Here is a 15,432-nt window from a genome sequence, read left to right as displayed (position 1 = left end):
GAAAGGCCCATCATGGCTCCCATCAACAGCATCCTCCCAGATACCCTAGATCCACTCCAATTCGTATACCGCCCCATCATCATCCACAGATGACGCAATCGCACTCCACACTGCCCTTTCCCACCTGGACAAAATAAACACCTATGTGAGAATGCTGTTCATTGACTACAGCTCAGCGTTCAACACCATAGTGCCCACGAAGCTCATCACTTAGCTTAGGATCCTGGGACTAAACACCTCCCTCTGCAACTGGATCCTGGACTTCCTGACGGGCCGACCCCAGGTGGTAAGGGTAGGCAACAACACGTCTGCCACTCTGATCCTCAACACTGGGGCCCCTCAGGGGTGTGTACTTAGTCCCCTCCTGTATTCCCTGTTCACCCACGACTGCGTGGCAAAACACGACTCCAACACCATCATTAAGTTTGCTGACGATACAACAGTGGTAGGCCTGATCACCAGCAACGATGAGACGGCCTATAGGGAGGAGGTCAGAGACCTGGCAGCTTGGTGCCAGGACAACAACGTCTCCCTTAATGTGAGCAAGACAAAGGAGCTGATCGTAGACTACAGGAAAAGGCAGGTCGAACAGGCCCCCATTAACATCAACAGGGCTGTAGTGGAGTGGTCGAGAGTTTGGTGTCCACATCACCGAAGATCTATCATGGTGCAAACACACCAAGACATTCGTGAAGAGGGCACGACAAAACCTTTTCCCCCTCAGGAGACTGAAAAGATTTGGCTTGGGACCTGAGATCCTCAAAAAGTTCTACAGCTGCACCATCGAGAGCATCCTGACCGGTTGCATCACCGCCTGGTATGGCAACAGCTCGGCATCTGACCGTAAGGCGCTACAGAGGGTAATGCGTACGGCCCAGTACATCACTGGGGCCAATCTTCCTGCCATCCAGGACCTATATAATAGGCGGTGTCAGAGTAAAGCCCATAGAATTGTCAAGACTCAGGTCACCCAAGTCAGACTGTTTTCTCTGCTACCTCATGGCTAGCGGTACCGGAGCGCCAAGGCTAGGACCAAAAGGCTCCTTAACACCTTCTTCCCCCAAGCCATAAGACTGCTGAACAATTAATCAAATGGCCATCGGACTATTACATTGATACCCCCACTCCCTCCATGTACAAATTACCTCTAACCTATACCCCCGCACACTGACTCGGTACCGGTACTCCCTGTATAAAGCCTCTTTGTTGTTATATTATTGTGTTACTTTTTATTCTTTTTTACATTACTTTATTTGGTAAATATTTTCTTCTCTTCTTGAACTGCATAGTTGGTTAAGGGCTTGTAAGTAAGCATTTCACGGTAAGGTCTACACTTGTTGTATTCGGCACATGTGACAAATAAAATTTGATTTGAGCTAGCTAACTAAGCAAATCGCTTTACTATTTTTAAACTTTGTCAATTTACAAACAGTAACCTGCTAAATGTTAACTTTCTGGCTCCCTTTTATTGTTCGTGTTACCGGACAACTGTAGGGCACTTTTATTGTCCATGTAACGTTAGTTGGCCAAACCTAAAGTTGTCTGCCAACTTAGCTAACGTTACATTAGCTAGTCTAACGTTAGCGTCCGTCAACTAACTTGAAGTCCTTAACGTTAGCCCTGAAGGCATTATTGACTTATTGACATATGACAGTTCCTAGGGTCCTTGTTAACATTAACCTTAGCCATACTGTTTGTCATGATTTAACATATCAAACAATAACCATAACTTAAACGTACTTTAATTTCTCATATAACTTACATGAATTTTTAGGTGACATCAATTCACCTTGGCTTTCTACTGGGACCTCAGAGACGCCGACTGGGTTTTAATAGAGACCGATGTGCGAGCAAGGTGATCCAGATGATGTGCTTTTCTCTCCAGAGGATTCCACAGGACAACGTTTATATGTGGTACCACACGGACCACACAGCAGGTAAAGGGCGCCTTTTAATGGTGATTCATAACCTTTCGAGAATTATGGTGTTGTATACAGTTGGTATGAGTACCTTTACTGCTTGATTCCCAGAAGTGTAAACATCGTACGACTTCATGTGAAGTTCATGTAAAGCCTTATAGTCATTCCAATACATATTTCGGAGATTGGTCTTCCATTGCGGACCTGCACCCTAATTCTCAAAAGGTTATGAATCACCATTAAAAGGCGTCCTTTACCTTCTGTGTGGTTTGCGAATCACCATTAAAAGGTGCCCCTTACCTGCTTTGTGGTACCACATATCCCCATATGAATGGCATGATTGGTACAACCTTTTGAACCATTTAATGGGGTGTTTTGATTGGGTGTAGGGTTAATGTTAGCTTGAATTTGTGGATTCTTGACCTTGTTCCTCAGGCTCAAAGCTCCGGTATGACAACTAGGATTCATTATTTTAGAGATAGATATCTTGCAGTGATGGAGGGCAGGGGAGGACAGCTCAGGATTTTGGGGGGGATTTGTCATCCATAGCTGTTGCTTTGTTGTCCAACCATAAACTGAATTGGTATGTAGTATCAAATCAACACTACATATTGTGTATACCATTACCTGTCAGCTTTACATTGCTTAGAATATCATGATGGGGGAAAAAGGCGGAAATTCATACGTTAAACAATTGTTTTGAAAGTCTATGGATCTTAAATTGTGGCATTTCTTCAACAGGACTTCTCTATGCTGTCTGGTTCCTGAAAGATGTTGACGACATCACTCACCCTCAAGCTCCACTAGCACATGAGCCCCACAACATTAGACATGAAACCCTCCTGTCCATCTTCAATACCTTAAGCAACACACACACAATGATATCCCCACAGACACAGGGTGGTTTGTGTCCATATTCAGTTTAAATGCATTCCCTGGTTGGCATGAATCTTCAGTTAGAACATTTAACAGACTCATCATCTCTGATCAAGTTATTCCACCAACGATTGAGAGAAATGTATCTTATTTTTAAACTTGTTTAGAACATTGTAACATTTCTTAATGGAAACTGAGAACTAAGGAAGACTTTACAGAAAAGATTGCCTAGGGGCCTAAAGTCAGAGCCTGCACTGTTTGTAGGTCTGTAACATCTACACTATCGTTCAAAAGTTTGAGGTCACTTAGAAATTGCCTTGTTTTTGAAAGAAAAGCAAACATTTTTGTCCATTAAAATAACATGAAATTGATCAGAAATACAGTGTAGACATTGTTAATGTTGTAAATGACTATTGTAGCTGGAAACTGCAATTTTTTTTATGGAATATCTACATAGGCGTACAGAGGCCCATTATCAGCAACCATCACTCCTGTGTTCAAATGGCACGTTGTGTTAGCTAATCCAAGTGTATCATTAGAAAACCCTTTTGCAATTATGTTAGTACAGCTGAAAACTGTTGTGTTGATTGAAGAAGCAATAAAACTGGCCTTTAGACTAGTTGAGTATCTGGAGCATCAGCATTTGTGGGTTCGATTGCAGGCTCAAAATGGCCAGAAACGAATAACTTTCTTCTGAAACTCGTCAGTCTATTCTTGTTCTGAGAAATTAAGGCTATTCCATGTGAGAAATTGCCAGGAATCTGAAGATCTCGTACAACGCTGTGTACTACTCCCTTCACAGAACAGCGTAAATTGGCTCTAACAAGAATAGAAAGAGGAGTGGGAGGCCCCGGTGCACAACTGAGCAAGAGGACAAGTACATTACAGTGTCTAGTTTGAGAAACAGACGACTCACAAGTCCTCAATTGGCAGTTTCATTAATTAGTACCAGCAAAACACCAGTCTCAACGTCAACAGTGAAGAGGCGACTCCGGGATGCTGGCCTTCTAGGCAGAGTTCCTCAGTCCAGTGTCTGTGTTCTTTTGCCCATCTTAATCTTTTATTTTTATTCGCCAGTATGAGATGTTTTTTTCTTTGAAACTCTGCCTAGAAGGCCAGCATCCCGGAGTCGCCTGTTCACTGTTGACGTTGAGACTGTGGTTTATATTAAAAAAAATAATAAAAAAAAAAAATATATATATATATATATATATATACCGTTGAAGTCGGAAGTTTACATACACTTAGGTTGGAGTCATTAAAACTTGTTTTTCAACCACTCCGCAAATTTCTGGTTAACAAACTATAGTTTTGGCAAGCCGCTTAAGACATCTACTTTGTGGATGACACAAGTAATTTTTCCAACAATTTTTTACAGACAGATTATTTCACTTATAATTCACTGTATCACAATTCCAGTGGGTCAGAAGTTTACATACACTAAGTTGACTGCGCCTTTAAACAGCTTGGAAAATTCCAGAAAATGATGTCATGGCTTTAGAAGCTTCTGATAGGCTAATTGACATCATTTGAGTCAATTGGAGGTGTACCTGTGGATGAATTTCAAGGCCTACCTTCAAACTCAGTGTCTCTTTTCTTGAAATCATGGGAAAATCAAAATAAATCATCCTCCACAAGTCTGGTTCATCCTTGGGAGCAATTTCCAAACGCCTGAAGGTACCACGTTCATCTCTACTAACAATTGTACACAAGTATAAACACCATGGGACCACGCAGCCGCCATACCGCTCAGGAATGAGAAGCGTTCTGTCTCCTAGAGATGAACGTACTTTGGTGCGAAAAGTGCAAATCAATCCCAGAACAACAGCAAAGGATCTTGTGAAGATGCTGGAGGAAACGGGTACAAAAGTATCTACATCCACAGTAAAACGAGTCCTATATCGACATAACCTGAAAGGCCGCTCAGAAAGGAAGAAGCCACTGCTGCAAAACCGCCATGAAAAAGCCAGACTGGTTTTCAACTGTACATGGGGACAAAGATTGTACTTTTTGGAGAAATGTCCTCTGGTCTGTTGAAACAAAAATAGAACTGTTTGGCCATAATGACCATCGTTATGTTTGGAGGAAAAAGGGGGAGGCTTGCAAGCCGAAGAATACCATCCCATCCGTGAAGCACAGGGGTGGCAGCATCATGTTGTGGGGGTGCTTTGCTGCAGCAGGGACTGGTGCACTTCACAAAATAGATGGCATCATGAGGTAGAAAAATTATGTGGATATATTGAAGCAACATCTCAAGACATCAGTCAGGAAGTTAAAGCTTGGTCTCAAATGGGTCTTCCAAATGGACAATGACCCCAAGCATACTTCCAAAGTTGTGGCAAAATGGCTTAAGGACAACAAAGTCAAGGTATTGGAGTGGCCGTCACAAAGCCCTGACCTCAATCCTATAGAAAATGTGTGGGCAGAACTGAAAAAGCGTGAGCGAGCAAGGAGGCCTACAAACCTGACTCAGTTACCACAGCTCTGTCAGGAGGAATGGGCCAAAATTCACTCAACTTATTGTGGGAAGCTTGTGGAAGGCAACCTGAAACTTTTGACCCAAGTTAAACAATTTAAAGGCAATGCTACCAAATACTAATTGAGTGTATGTAAACTTCTGACCCACTGGGAATGTGATGAAAGAAATAAAAGCTGAAATAAATAATTCTCTACTATTATTCTGACATTTCACATTCTTAAAATAAAGTGGTGATCCTAACTGACCTAAGACAGGGTGTTTTTACTAGGATTAAATGTCAGGAATTGTGAAAAACTGAGTTTAAATGTATTTGGCGAAGGTGTATGTAAACTTCCGACTTCAACTGTATATATTTATATTGTTTTCAGCGATAGTAGCAGTACTTATTCAATTTACGAGAAGGTGTTACAGCAGGTCGCACACAACGGTCCGCATATCGACATGCCGAAGTTCATCCACTAAAGGTCAGACCTCCGCCTAGCATAGTGGCTTGCCGCTCAAGAAACAGTAGTGAACAGATGAGCGATTGTCGACTATCGGCTTGCCTGATGCTGCTGCCGGAGGCCCGACCGCTGCGAGCCACTGACGGTGTGCCACCCACCCAAAAAACGCTGGCGGACCGACAGGTCATTGTTAGCTGGGCATAACGAGATACATTTTTAATTTTTGATGGTACATTTTGCTTTTTGGTTTTTAGACTTACTGATGATTTCAAAATAATATTTCAATTCTATCTTTTAAACAGTGTGAAGAGGGGTTTGTTCTCTGCCCACTTCATTTTATGGATAAAGAACCTGCCATGAAAAATAAACAAATTAACAATGAAAGTTTCAGTCAGGGTCCATATCATTTGGATCAAAATAAAACATAATATCAGAGTCTTTCAAATAAACTTTAATCGTAGTTCCTTTTAAAATAAAATCTTCTAACTCACTCCAAAATCTTCTGACATAAGAACAGTCCCAAAGTAAATGGTCAAGAGTCACAACCACAAAACCCAAATTTGTTATCTATAGCTATTTTGAATCTGTGTATAATAAATGTCTTTAAAGGTGTGCTTGACTGCTGTTGTTATTGCAGAACACTCGGATCACCCCTTAAAGAGTTTGGCTAAAGCTTAAGAGGGTGTGAACGATGCTGAATGGGTGTAGACAAAGAAGTGTTCTCCAGTAGTAGTACCAAAACATTCAAAGGCCATTTTCTCAAAAGTGAGTTTACAAGTTTATGAACTTTCAAAGCAAAATTACTTTCCCATTGTTCCTCAACTGTAGTGTTTGATATACCATTTTGTATCTTTGAGTCTCTACTTTTATCCATTGTAAAAAAAAACACACAATTTTACATTTTGCTACGTAAGACCGATTTGAGCCGGTCGGTCACATATACCCATCAGCAACCACAGCTAATGAAATCACTGTAACCCTTAACAGAAAGTTGCAGTCTGTTTTGAAGTGGGTGGCCAATAATAAACAGGTCCTGAACATCTCTAAAACTAAGAGCATTGTATTTGGTACAAATCATTTCCTAAGTTCTAGACCTCAGCTGAATCTGGTAATGAATGGTGTGGCAGTTGAACAAGTTGATGAGATTAAATTACTTGCTGTTACCTTACATTGTAAACTGTCATGTCAAAACATATAGATTCAATGGTTGTAAAGATGGGGAGAGGTCTGTCCGTAATAAAAAGATGCTCTGCTTTTTTGACACAACTCTCCAAAAAGCAAATCCTGCAGGCTCTAGTTTAGTCTTATTTTGATTACTGTCCAGTTGTGTGGTCGAGTGCGACAAGGAAAGACCTAGTTAAGCTGCACCTGGCCCAGAACAAAGCGGCACGTCTTGCTCTTCATTGTAACCAGAGGGCTGATATAAATGCTACGCATGCCAGTCTCTCTTTGCTAAGAGTTGAGGAGAAACTGCTTATTTTTATAAGAAACATTCGTGTTGAAAATCCCAAATTGTTTACACACACACTTACCCCACCAGACATGCCACCAGGGGTCTTTTCACAGTCCCCAAATCCCAAAACAAATTCTAAAAAGTATTATATAGAGCCAAATTTTGCATGGAACATTTTTGCATTGAACAGCAAACCTGGTTTTAAAAAACAGATAAAGCAACACCTCACTGCACAACGCCTCTCCCCTATTTGACCTAGATAGTTTGTGTGTATGTATTGACGTGTAGGCTACGTGTGCCTTTAAAACATTGTTTGATGTAGTTCTGTCCTTGAGCTGTTCTTGTTGATTAATTTTACGTAAATGTGATATTTCAGTTTATATTTGAATATACATTTGTACAGAAAAAGAAAAACCTATTTTTGCTTTATCATTAGGGGGTATTGTGTGTAGATTGATGAGGAGAAAATAAAACAATTTTAATACATTTTAGAATAAGGCTATAAAGTAACAAAATTTGGGGTCTGAATACTTTCCGAATGCACTGTATGTCATGTCTCATGTTTTTTGTGGACCCAAGTAAGAGTAGCTTCTGCTTTTGCAACAGCTAATGGGGATCCTAATGAAATACCAAATACCAAAATGTAGGCTATTGCTTAATGGCATGTCTGTCTACAGTGTAGACTCTACACAGTACCTGTTTAAATGTGATAAACTGCTTGTTAAACTGAAGGCAGCAGAATGGGAAAACTGGGAGGGAGGGAGTCGTTTCAGGCTCTGCCTGCTGTGCTGCTTGTTAGTGGTCTGTTGTTTCAACACGTCAGCCAGTTACTTCCCTGAAGAGAATGCAGCGGTTTTTTTCAGGCTGCCTTGCAGGCCTCGCCCATGTGGGTTCTCCACTCCGGCCTACTTTAGCTGGCTGTAACAGGGCCAGGCTTTTGGTGAACATAATGCAGGGCTCTGTCAGTGGAGTAGGCCGACCAGCCAGCCAACCAGACCCTCAACCGCCCAGCAGCTCTTGGCTGTGTCCCAAGTGGCACCCTATTCCCTTTATCGTGCACTACTCAAATTTAATTCACTTTTTAGAGAATAGGGTGCCATTTGGGACGCTCATCCCTCTCTCTTACCACTGGAGCTCCAATAGGAATACCCTCTGTTCTGTCACAGACCCCCGGGTGACATCACTCACAGAAAGCCACACTGGCCTACTCCCAGCCCAGCCTCGCCATTAGAGTGCTCTGGCAGTGGCAACTGACCTAGCAGAGTCACAGGCAGGTACATATACCCTTACACATACTGAACTTCACCGGCTTTCACATCACGTGAGCAGAGGCTAACCTAAACAGTAAAATATACCCCCCCCTATTTCCACCTGTTGTTATGCTGCAATGGTTTGCCTGTTTTGGAATTGAAAATAGGGCTGTTGTATATGGAAGCAGATTTGTGCCGTAGGAGTCAAATGTAAAACAACCACAGCAAATCTTGAAATTTGAAAACATCTAATAGAACATTTCCTTATCAAACATGGAAAAAATATCATCTGTTTTTGTTCTGCAGCAGGACCCAGCAGCATCCGACACCTCTGAGGCCAACTCTGACACTAGAGAAGGTGAAACGGTGGCCATGAACTACAAGCCCTCCCCACTGCAAATGAAAATAGGTGAGCCTTATTATAGCGTCTCCACCAGACACACACACACACACACACACACACACACACACACACACACACACACACCTCTCCACTCCTCGTTCCCTACATATGTACAGCATCACTGCCTGTGTTTACCAACACATGGTGACCTTCACTAAGACCATCTCTGTCTATCCATTTTTAAATCATTCAGTCTGTAGCATTTGAGTGAATTCATGAATTGAAAAATGTCTTCATTGCCAGAATCTCGCAGTATCCCTTTTAATAAGTTAATTAAGTAATTCTCTCAGTCAGTAGTTCATCTATTATTTTGCAACAACGTTGTGTTCTTTGAATGAACACAATAAATATTTATTATGGGCGTATACGAAAGTGGGATTGAACCTTCACAGTTTTGATACTGCTTTTCTTCCTATCGGGCTACATGCAGCACTTCATGCATGAACCATGTAGAAAGGCAGGTTCTGCCAGATGCACTGAAGTGATGACATTTTTCTTTGGCATGAACTGTATCTCTGTAACATTATTCCTTTACCACGTTGTGTGGAATGTTTCGGCATAGAGCTGTCGAAATAGGTTCTGAGTTACTGACTGATAATGTCATAGTTGAATATGAATATCTGGGCTGTTTCCTCCATGAATAGGCCTAATAAAGTTTTAGTGTATTAATCTTCCTGAGCATTGCTATGGTTGTTTGGAGTTTATTGGCCAAAGCCAATACCCAGATTCTGCCGGAGCCACATAAAGGTCCTCTTTGATTGATAGACAGTCTAGCAGTGACAGGCTGCATTTACTCACTGTATTCTGGGGCAACAACTTTGAAAGAGCAATGAGGTGACAACTTACAATCCCATAACCATATCTCCATCCCTCCCTCTGTCTCTCCTGCACTCAGTTGGTCAGCAGCACTGTGCTTCAGAGATTAAATTAATAAAGTGTCAGGTTTATGGTAATTGGGCTTTGCATCACAATCATCTCTTGGCAGCTTGGTTATTCTTTACTGCACTGCAGGGGAATTCCAAGCACACATGCCACAGTGTGTTAGTCATATAGAAGTCAAGCCCAAAGTTTACAATAACTACTGACATGCCCCTCCAGTAGGGCTAGGCTTAAATGAGGTATCAAAGACCACAGTGTTCTGTGTCAGCACAACCAGTGTTGCAGTGCAGTTGCCTACTTATATTGATTTTAGTCATTTTCAGGTGACGGTAGTGATAGACCTGAATGCTAACAAATAAATGATAGACCAACTAAAGCAGGAATGGGCAACTTATTTAATTGTTTTACTCAGTCGGTGACTAACTGTTGCAAGTTAGAATAGTAGAATACACAAGGAGCAATTTCGAAATTTGGCTTTTTCTCATGTTATGTCAGTCACTGATAGTCACTCAATTATACCATGTCAACTTAACAATTTTAGTTTGGTAAGTTAGTCTAGCAGACAGCTGGCCGAATTACCGTCCGAGGGGCCCCCATTGATTTTGTTAGCCAGTCTCAAAATGTGTATAATTGCAGAAAATTTGCTGTAAAACAGTTAATTTTGCTCTCCCCATGGGAAAATGAATAGAATTGCATGAATTGCAGACCCGTGAGCAACTGTGGTCCCTCATGATGAGTTCAGATTTTTGTGGCCCCCACCCCCATCAAAGTTGCCCATCCCTGCACTACATGAATACAAGCAGATGAACAAGCAATTAAATGGAATGCATTGTGGAAAAGGGTAGAAGTATTTCACCAGATACAGATCGAAGAAGGGGGATGGGTTTACAGTCATCGTTACAGTCAGATAGCAAAACGATTCGGTCTGCACTGAAACTGGAGGCTCTGAGTTGAGTACTGTGTGTTGAGCAGGAATGACTCCCCGGATGACAATGAATGGGGTGACAGTTTCATTCATATATATGATGGAATCTCCTGTGATTGGCAGAGAAACAGAGAGAGCTGGCCAGGAAGGGATCAGTAAAGAATAGCCCCGTCAACCACCAACCTAAGAAGAACAACGTCATGGCCAGAACACGGTAACAATAAAGATCACACTATTGGTTTCCTATGCTTTTAACATGCTCTTTTTATTATTTGTACCGAAGTCACTTCAAGGCAGCTTGGTGCTTGGTTGACTTTTTTTGTAACATTTTGTATAGTCCCTTCAATTTGAAATTCTATAACAAGTTAGAGAAAGGTTTTGTCTGTAAACTCTTACGCAGAGAAAGAACAGCAATTCAAAGAATGTCTGCACCAACCCTGCAAGGGGACTGGCAACCAGTGTTTATGATGACACTTAACATTTAAAACACAAAACATAAACAATTAATATTAAAACAGGGACTTTAGAAATGGTATCCTTGTGGATTGTTAATGTTAAATTCAGACTCACTTTCGTTGAAAAACTATGGCCTGGTTCAGTCAAACCCACTAACAGGGCCCCTTTCCCTTTGTCTGTAATCCTAGTCCCTGGGTGGATTAGCAGATATGTTAGAGCAGCTCCCCCTAAACCCAGAGCCCCAGTGTATAGGCAGCAGCCACAATAGCCTGGAGGCCAGAGATTACCCCAAAGCGCACTAACCAGGCTAGGAGAGTGCTAACCCCTGCTGTGGCTGACTAGGACAGTTGCTGCTGCTGAGGTTGAGGCTGGTTCATGGTATTTATGATATCCCAGTTTTGTCCCAGATTTAGCCATGTGTCTATTGTATTCAAGAGATCGGAAGAGAAACCCAGAAACCAGAATATCATCATTTTGGCGCCACAGTAACTGGAATTTAGCTAAGATTTGACTTTGAGGAGTACCCCATTTATCTTCTGCTAAATTTGATTACAGGGTTTGTGGCTCTCACCTCCTCTTCACACACCTCCTATGTTTTATGCTTCTAATCTCCAAGTCTTTCTTCTCTCATCTTCTTTAGTTTGGTGGTGCCAAACAAAGGCTACTCCTCTTTAGACCAGACCAGCCCGGATGAGAAGCCCCTGGTAACGCTGGACACAGACAGGTAACAGTGAATGTAATGTTACTCTGGGATTTAAACAAGGTGAGAAAAAGAATCCTTATTGAAACCCATCTCACATCTTGCTAATGTCTTGGGCTACTTTCTCTAAAACTGGCGTCCAACAGCCCTTTTCCAGAGATCCACTGTGAGCATTCAGCCTTTTAAAGCGTGGTCACAATGCATGGGGAACTACTTTCCTGAATTCAATACAGCCTGAAAGAGTAGCCCCTGCCAGAAAAAAAGAGTGACACGACTCGAGAAAAGTTTATTTGCCCTGTTTGCAGTTACAGCTCCACTCCAAGCCTCTCTCTTATAGAAGGCAGAGGCATTCCCAAATGAGGGAAAAATCTTCTCCCAGTGTGCCGGATTAGAGGGCTTGTGATTTGGACCGCCGGGAAAAGAAGCTCAGGGTCCTCCCTCCTTCTGTGCTCCCAGTGCTCCCTGCACAGTGTAGTAGTGTGTGAGACAGATGGTCTGTCTCCCAAATGGCACCCTATTCCCTTAATAGTGCATTACTTTTGATTAGGGCCCTTGTCAAAAGTAGTGCACTATAAAGGTAATAGGGTGCCATTTGGGACGCATTCATGGGTCCCCCACCCTGTGTTGTTGTTATTTTCTATCATGTTCTCAGCCGATGGGATCTCCTTTACTGATCTCAGCTTTCTGGCACCCATCCAAATGATAATGTCATGTGCTCGCTCTCTCTCTCTCTCTCTCTCTCTTTGACACACAGAGACACTTGTTTGTCTCCCTTATTCCAGCTATGCATACACACTCAGTCCCTCAATTATTCTCTTTCTGTTGTTCTCACTTTGTCTCTCTTACACACACTCGCACTCAATTTCACTCTCATTGTTGTTCTCGGTCTCCTTCTCGCTCACACACGCTTTTGTATTATGTCATGTGCCCTTACTCAAACGCACACTAAGAAACACGTAAACACATGCATTAATACATGAAAGTGCATACAGTACGTGTTTGTGTTGAGGTTGTTGTCTTGAGTTTGGGCGTGTCTGATAGAGTTCAGCGTCATTAAGAATGCTGATCCGGACTCATTACTGGAGTCAGGATCAGCAGAAGGTTTCAAATTGTCTCTGCTGGTTGTCTTTGCTAGAATAAATGAATCCTTCTGAAATGTCAGTCTTTATGGTACCTTATTATCTACTGGGGAGATGCCTGGAGATATAAAATAACATAGCACTGCATTTTGATTTTCGTAAGTCTTTCTGGGAGAGTATACCCTGAAACACTGAACACTCAACAATTTCCAAAGTATCCGTCATTGTAAATAATAATTTGTTCTTAACTGACTTGCCTAGTTAAATAAAGGTTAAATAAGTAAATAAAAGTATCACAAAATGAGTTGAGACTTCTTCTCTTTTTGTCTAGAAATTAAGCTCCATAGCACAATATTGTATTATTTACGGATGTTTGACTTCTTTTACTGTCGCTATCAATCTTGTTTCTGTTGCCCCCTGGTGTTAGGGAGGTCCAGGAACCTGTTTATTCATCTTTTCTTGTTTCAGTGATGATGACTTTGACATGTCCAGATACTCTTCGTCTGGATACTCCTCAGCCGAGGTGAGATGTCTGAGGGACCAGGTATCTATGCACTACATACAGCTAATGTCACCTCAACCCTGTTATAAGCTGTCATAGGCACTACATAACCTGTGATGACACTGTCCTGCTTATGTTAATTCCCATGGCCTTTCTCCTGTAACCTGTATCTCATCTCTGACCACCATTCACTTTAGTCAATTTATAACTAAGGAGTTTCTGTCAGTCATGATTTATCCATACATTACAATCAGCACTTGCTGACATCAATAATGCTTCATCACCATTCATTTCTATTCATGTATTTGTCTATATGTGTTTGTCTATAGATGTGTTTTAGTTGTCATTTTCTCCTTGTAGTGTCACTACAGTTTTATCTTTTGACACCATTACTTGGTGTTAGGTGTACGACTATACAACGACTAGCACTAGCACGACCCATAGCATTTTTATAGTTCCGTATGTTGTACCTAAAACATGTAAGATTTCAACTCAATAATGAGATGTGTGGTTCTTATTACTATGATTGTGAAATTATCATGTTTTTTTCCTCTGTCCCCTGCAGCAAATCAACCAGGATCTCAACATCCAGCTTCTGAAGGACGGTTACCGGCTGGACGAAATCCCTGATGACGAGGATCTGGATCTGATCCCGCCCAAATCAGTCAACCCCACCTGCATATGCTGCCACGCCACCACCTCCTCAGCCTGCCAGATCCAATAGCCCCTCCCACAATATATGCCATGACTCCGCCCCCTGCAGTGAGCTCACCTCACCACTGGGGCGGCAGCAGGGAGAAAGAATGCAATGATCGGTGTGGGAGAAAAAACAGAAGAATAGGTCTATTGGAATTAGTGTGGATATGCAAAGGGTGAAAATGCACAAAATATGTACTCCTATGGTAGGACATGTGCTTACATTTGTTTGTTACGTTCCAGTGAGGTGCTAGGTTTTTTTTGTCTGAGTAGTATTCTTGGAATAAAACACAAAGACAAAAGAAGGACTCAAGAATGCAGTGTTTCCAAGATGGCCTGTTGTGGAATAGATCTTCGCCTTTGCATGTCCTCCTGAAAGTCTTTGTTTCTGTTACGGTACGTATGGAGGGATTAACAGCCAATGTACTGTGAGCATGGAAAAATAACAAACATTTGATTGAACAGAATGAATAGTTGTCTAAGTGTGCATCATGTCCAAAATAAAACATGTTCAGTATGCCAACATTTAAAAGATTTAAGGAAATACAGCTACATACATAAACACCATGGAATCACAAATGTCTGGCAAATACACTACATGGCCAAAAGTATATGGACACCCCTTCAAATTAGTTGATTGGGGTGTTGACACCCGTTGCTGACAGAAGTATAAAATTGAGCACACAGCCATGCAATTTCCATAGACAAACATTGGCAATAGAATGGCCTTACTGAAGAGCTCAGTGACTTTCAACGTGGCACAATCATAGGATGCTACCTTTCCAACAAGTCAGTTCGTCAAATTTCTGCCCTGCTAGAGCTGCCCCGGTCAGCCGTTATTGTGAAATAGAAACGTCTAGGAGCAACAACGGCTCAGCTGTGAAGTGGTAGGCCACCAGCTCACAGAACGGGACCGCCAAGTGCTGAAGCACGTAGCTCGTAAAAATCATCTGTCATTGGTTGCAACACTCACTACCGAGTTCCAAACTGCCTCTAGAAGCAACATCAGCACAAGAACTGTTCGTCGGGAGCTTCATGAAATGGGATTCTATGGCCGAGCACATGCCTAAAATCACCATGCACAATGCCAAGTGTCAGCTGAGTGGTGTTAAGCTCGCCGCCATTGGACTCTGGAGCAGTGGAAATGCATTCTCTGGAGCGATGAATCACGCTTCACCATCTGGCAGTCTGACGGACGAATCTGGGTTTGGCGGATGCCAGGAGAAAGCTACCTGCCCGAATGCATAGGTGCCAACTGTAAAGTTTGGTGGGTGAGGAATAATGGTCTGTGGCTGTTTTTCCATGGTTTGGGCTAGGCCCCTTAGTTCCAGTGAAGGAAAATCTTAACGCTACAGCATACAATGACATTCTA

General features: G+C 42.1%; 1 protein-coding gene across 3 annotated transcripts in view; it reads left to right on the top strand.

Moving 5' to 3' along the window:
• LOC106583323 (protein FAM219A) overlaps positions 1–14,585 on the top strand; it is a 33,176-nt gene extending 18,591 nt beyond the window's left edge. The window contains exons 1-6 of one of the 3 annotated variants that reach the window (XM_014167381.2): positions 8,137–8,444; positions 8,727–8,829; positions 10,751–10,841; positions 11,724–11,807; positions 13,331–13,406; positions 13,930–14,585. In XM_014167381.2, coding sequence (XP_014022856.1) covers positions 8,793–8,829; positions 10,751–10,841; positions 11,724–11,807; positions 13,331–13,406; positions 13,930–14,088 — 447 coding nt within the window. In that variant the 5' untranslated portion in view covers positions 8,137–8,444; positions 8,727–8,792 and the 3' untranslated portion in view covers positions 14,089–14,585. Of the gene's footprint in view, positions 1–8,136; positions 8,445–8,726; positions 8,830–10,750; positions 10,842–11,723; positions 11,808–13,330; positions 13,407–13,929 lie in introns of those variants that run through there. The other 2 variants (XM_014167380.2, XM_014167379.2) reach the window with 2 other exon arrangements.
• The last annotated feature ends 847 nt before the right edge of the window (positions 14,586–15,432 follow it).

This window comes from Salmo salar, chromosome ssa22 (assembly GCF_905237065.1).
Source record: "Salmo salar chromosome ssa22, Ssal_v3.1, whole genome shotgun sequence".
NCBI classification, from domain to species: Eukaryota; Metazoa; Chordata; class Actinopteri; order Salmoniformes; family Salmonidae; genus Salmo; species Salmo salar.
The sequence above is the reverse complement of the archived record's forward strand: the minus strand, read 5'-3'. Positions and strand labels throughout refer to the sequence as shown.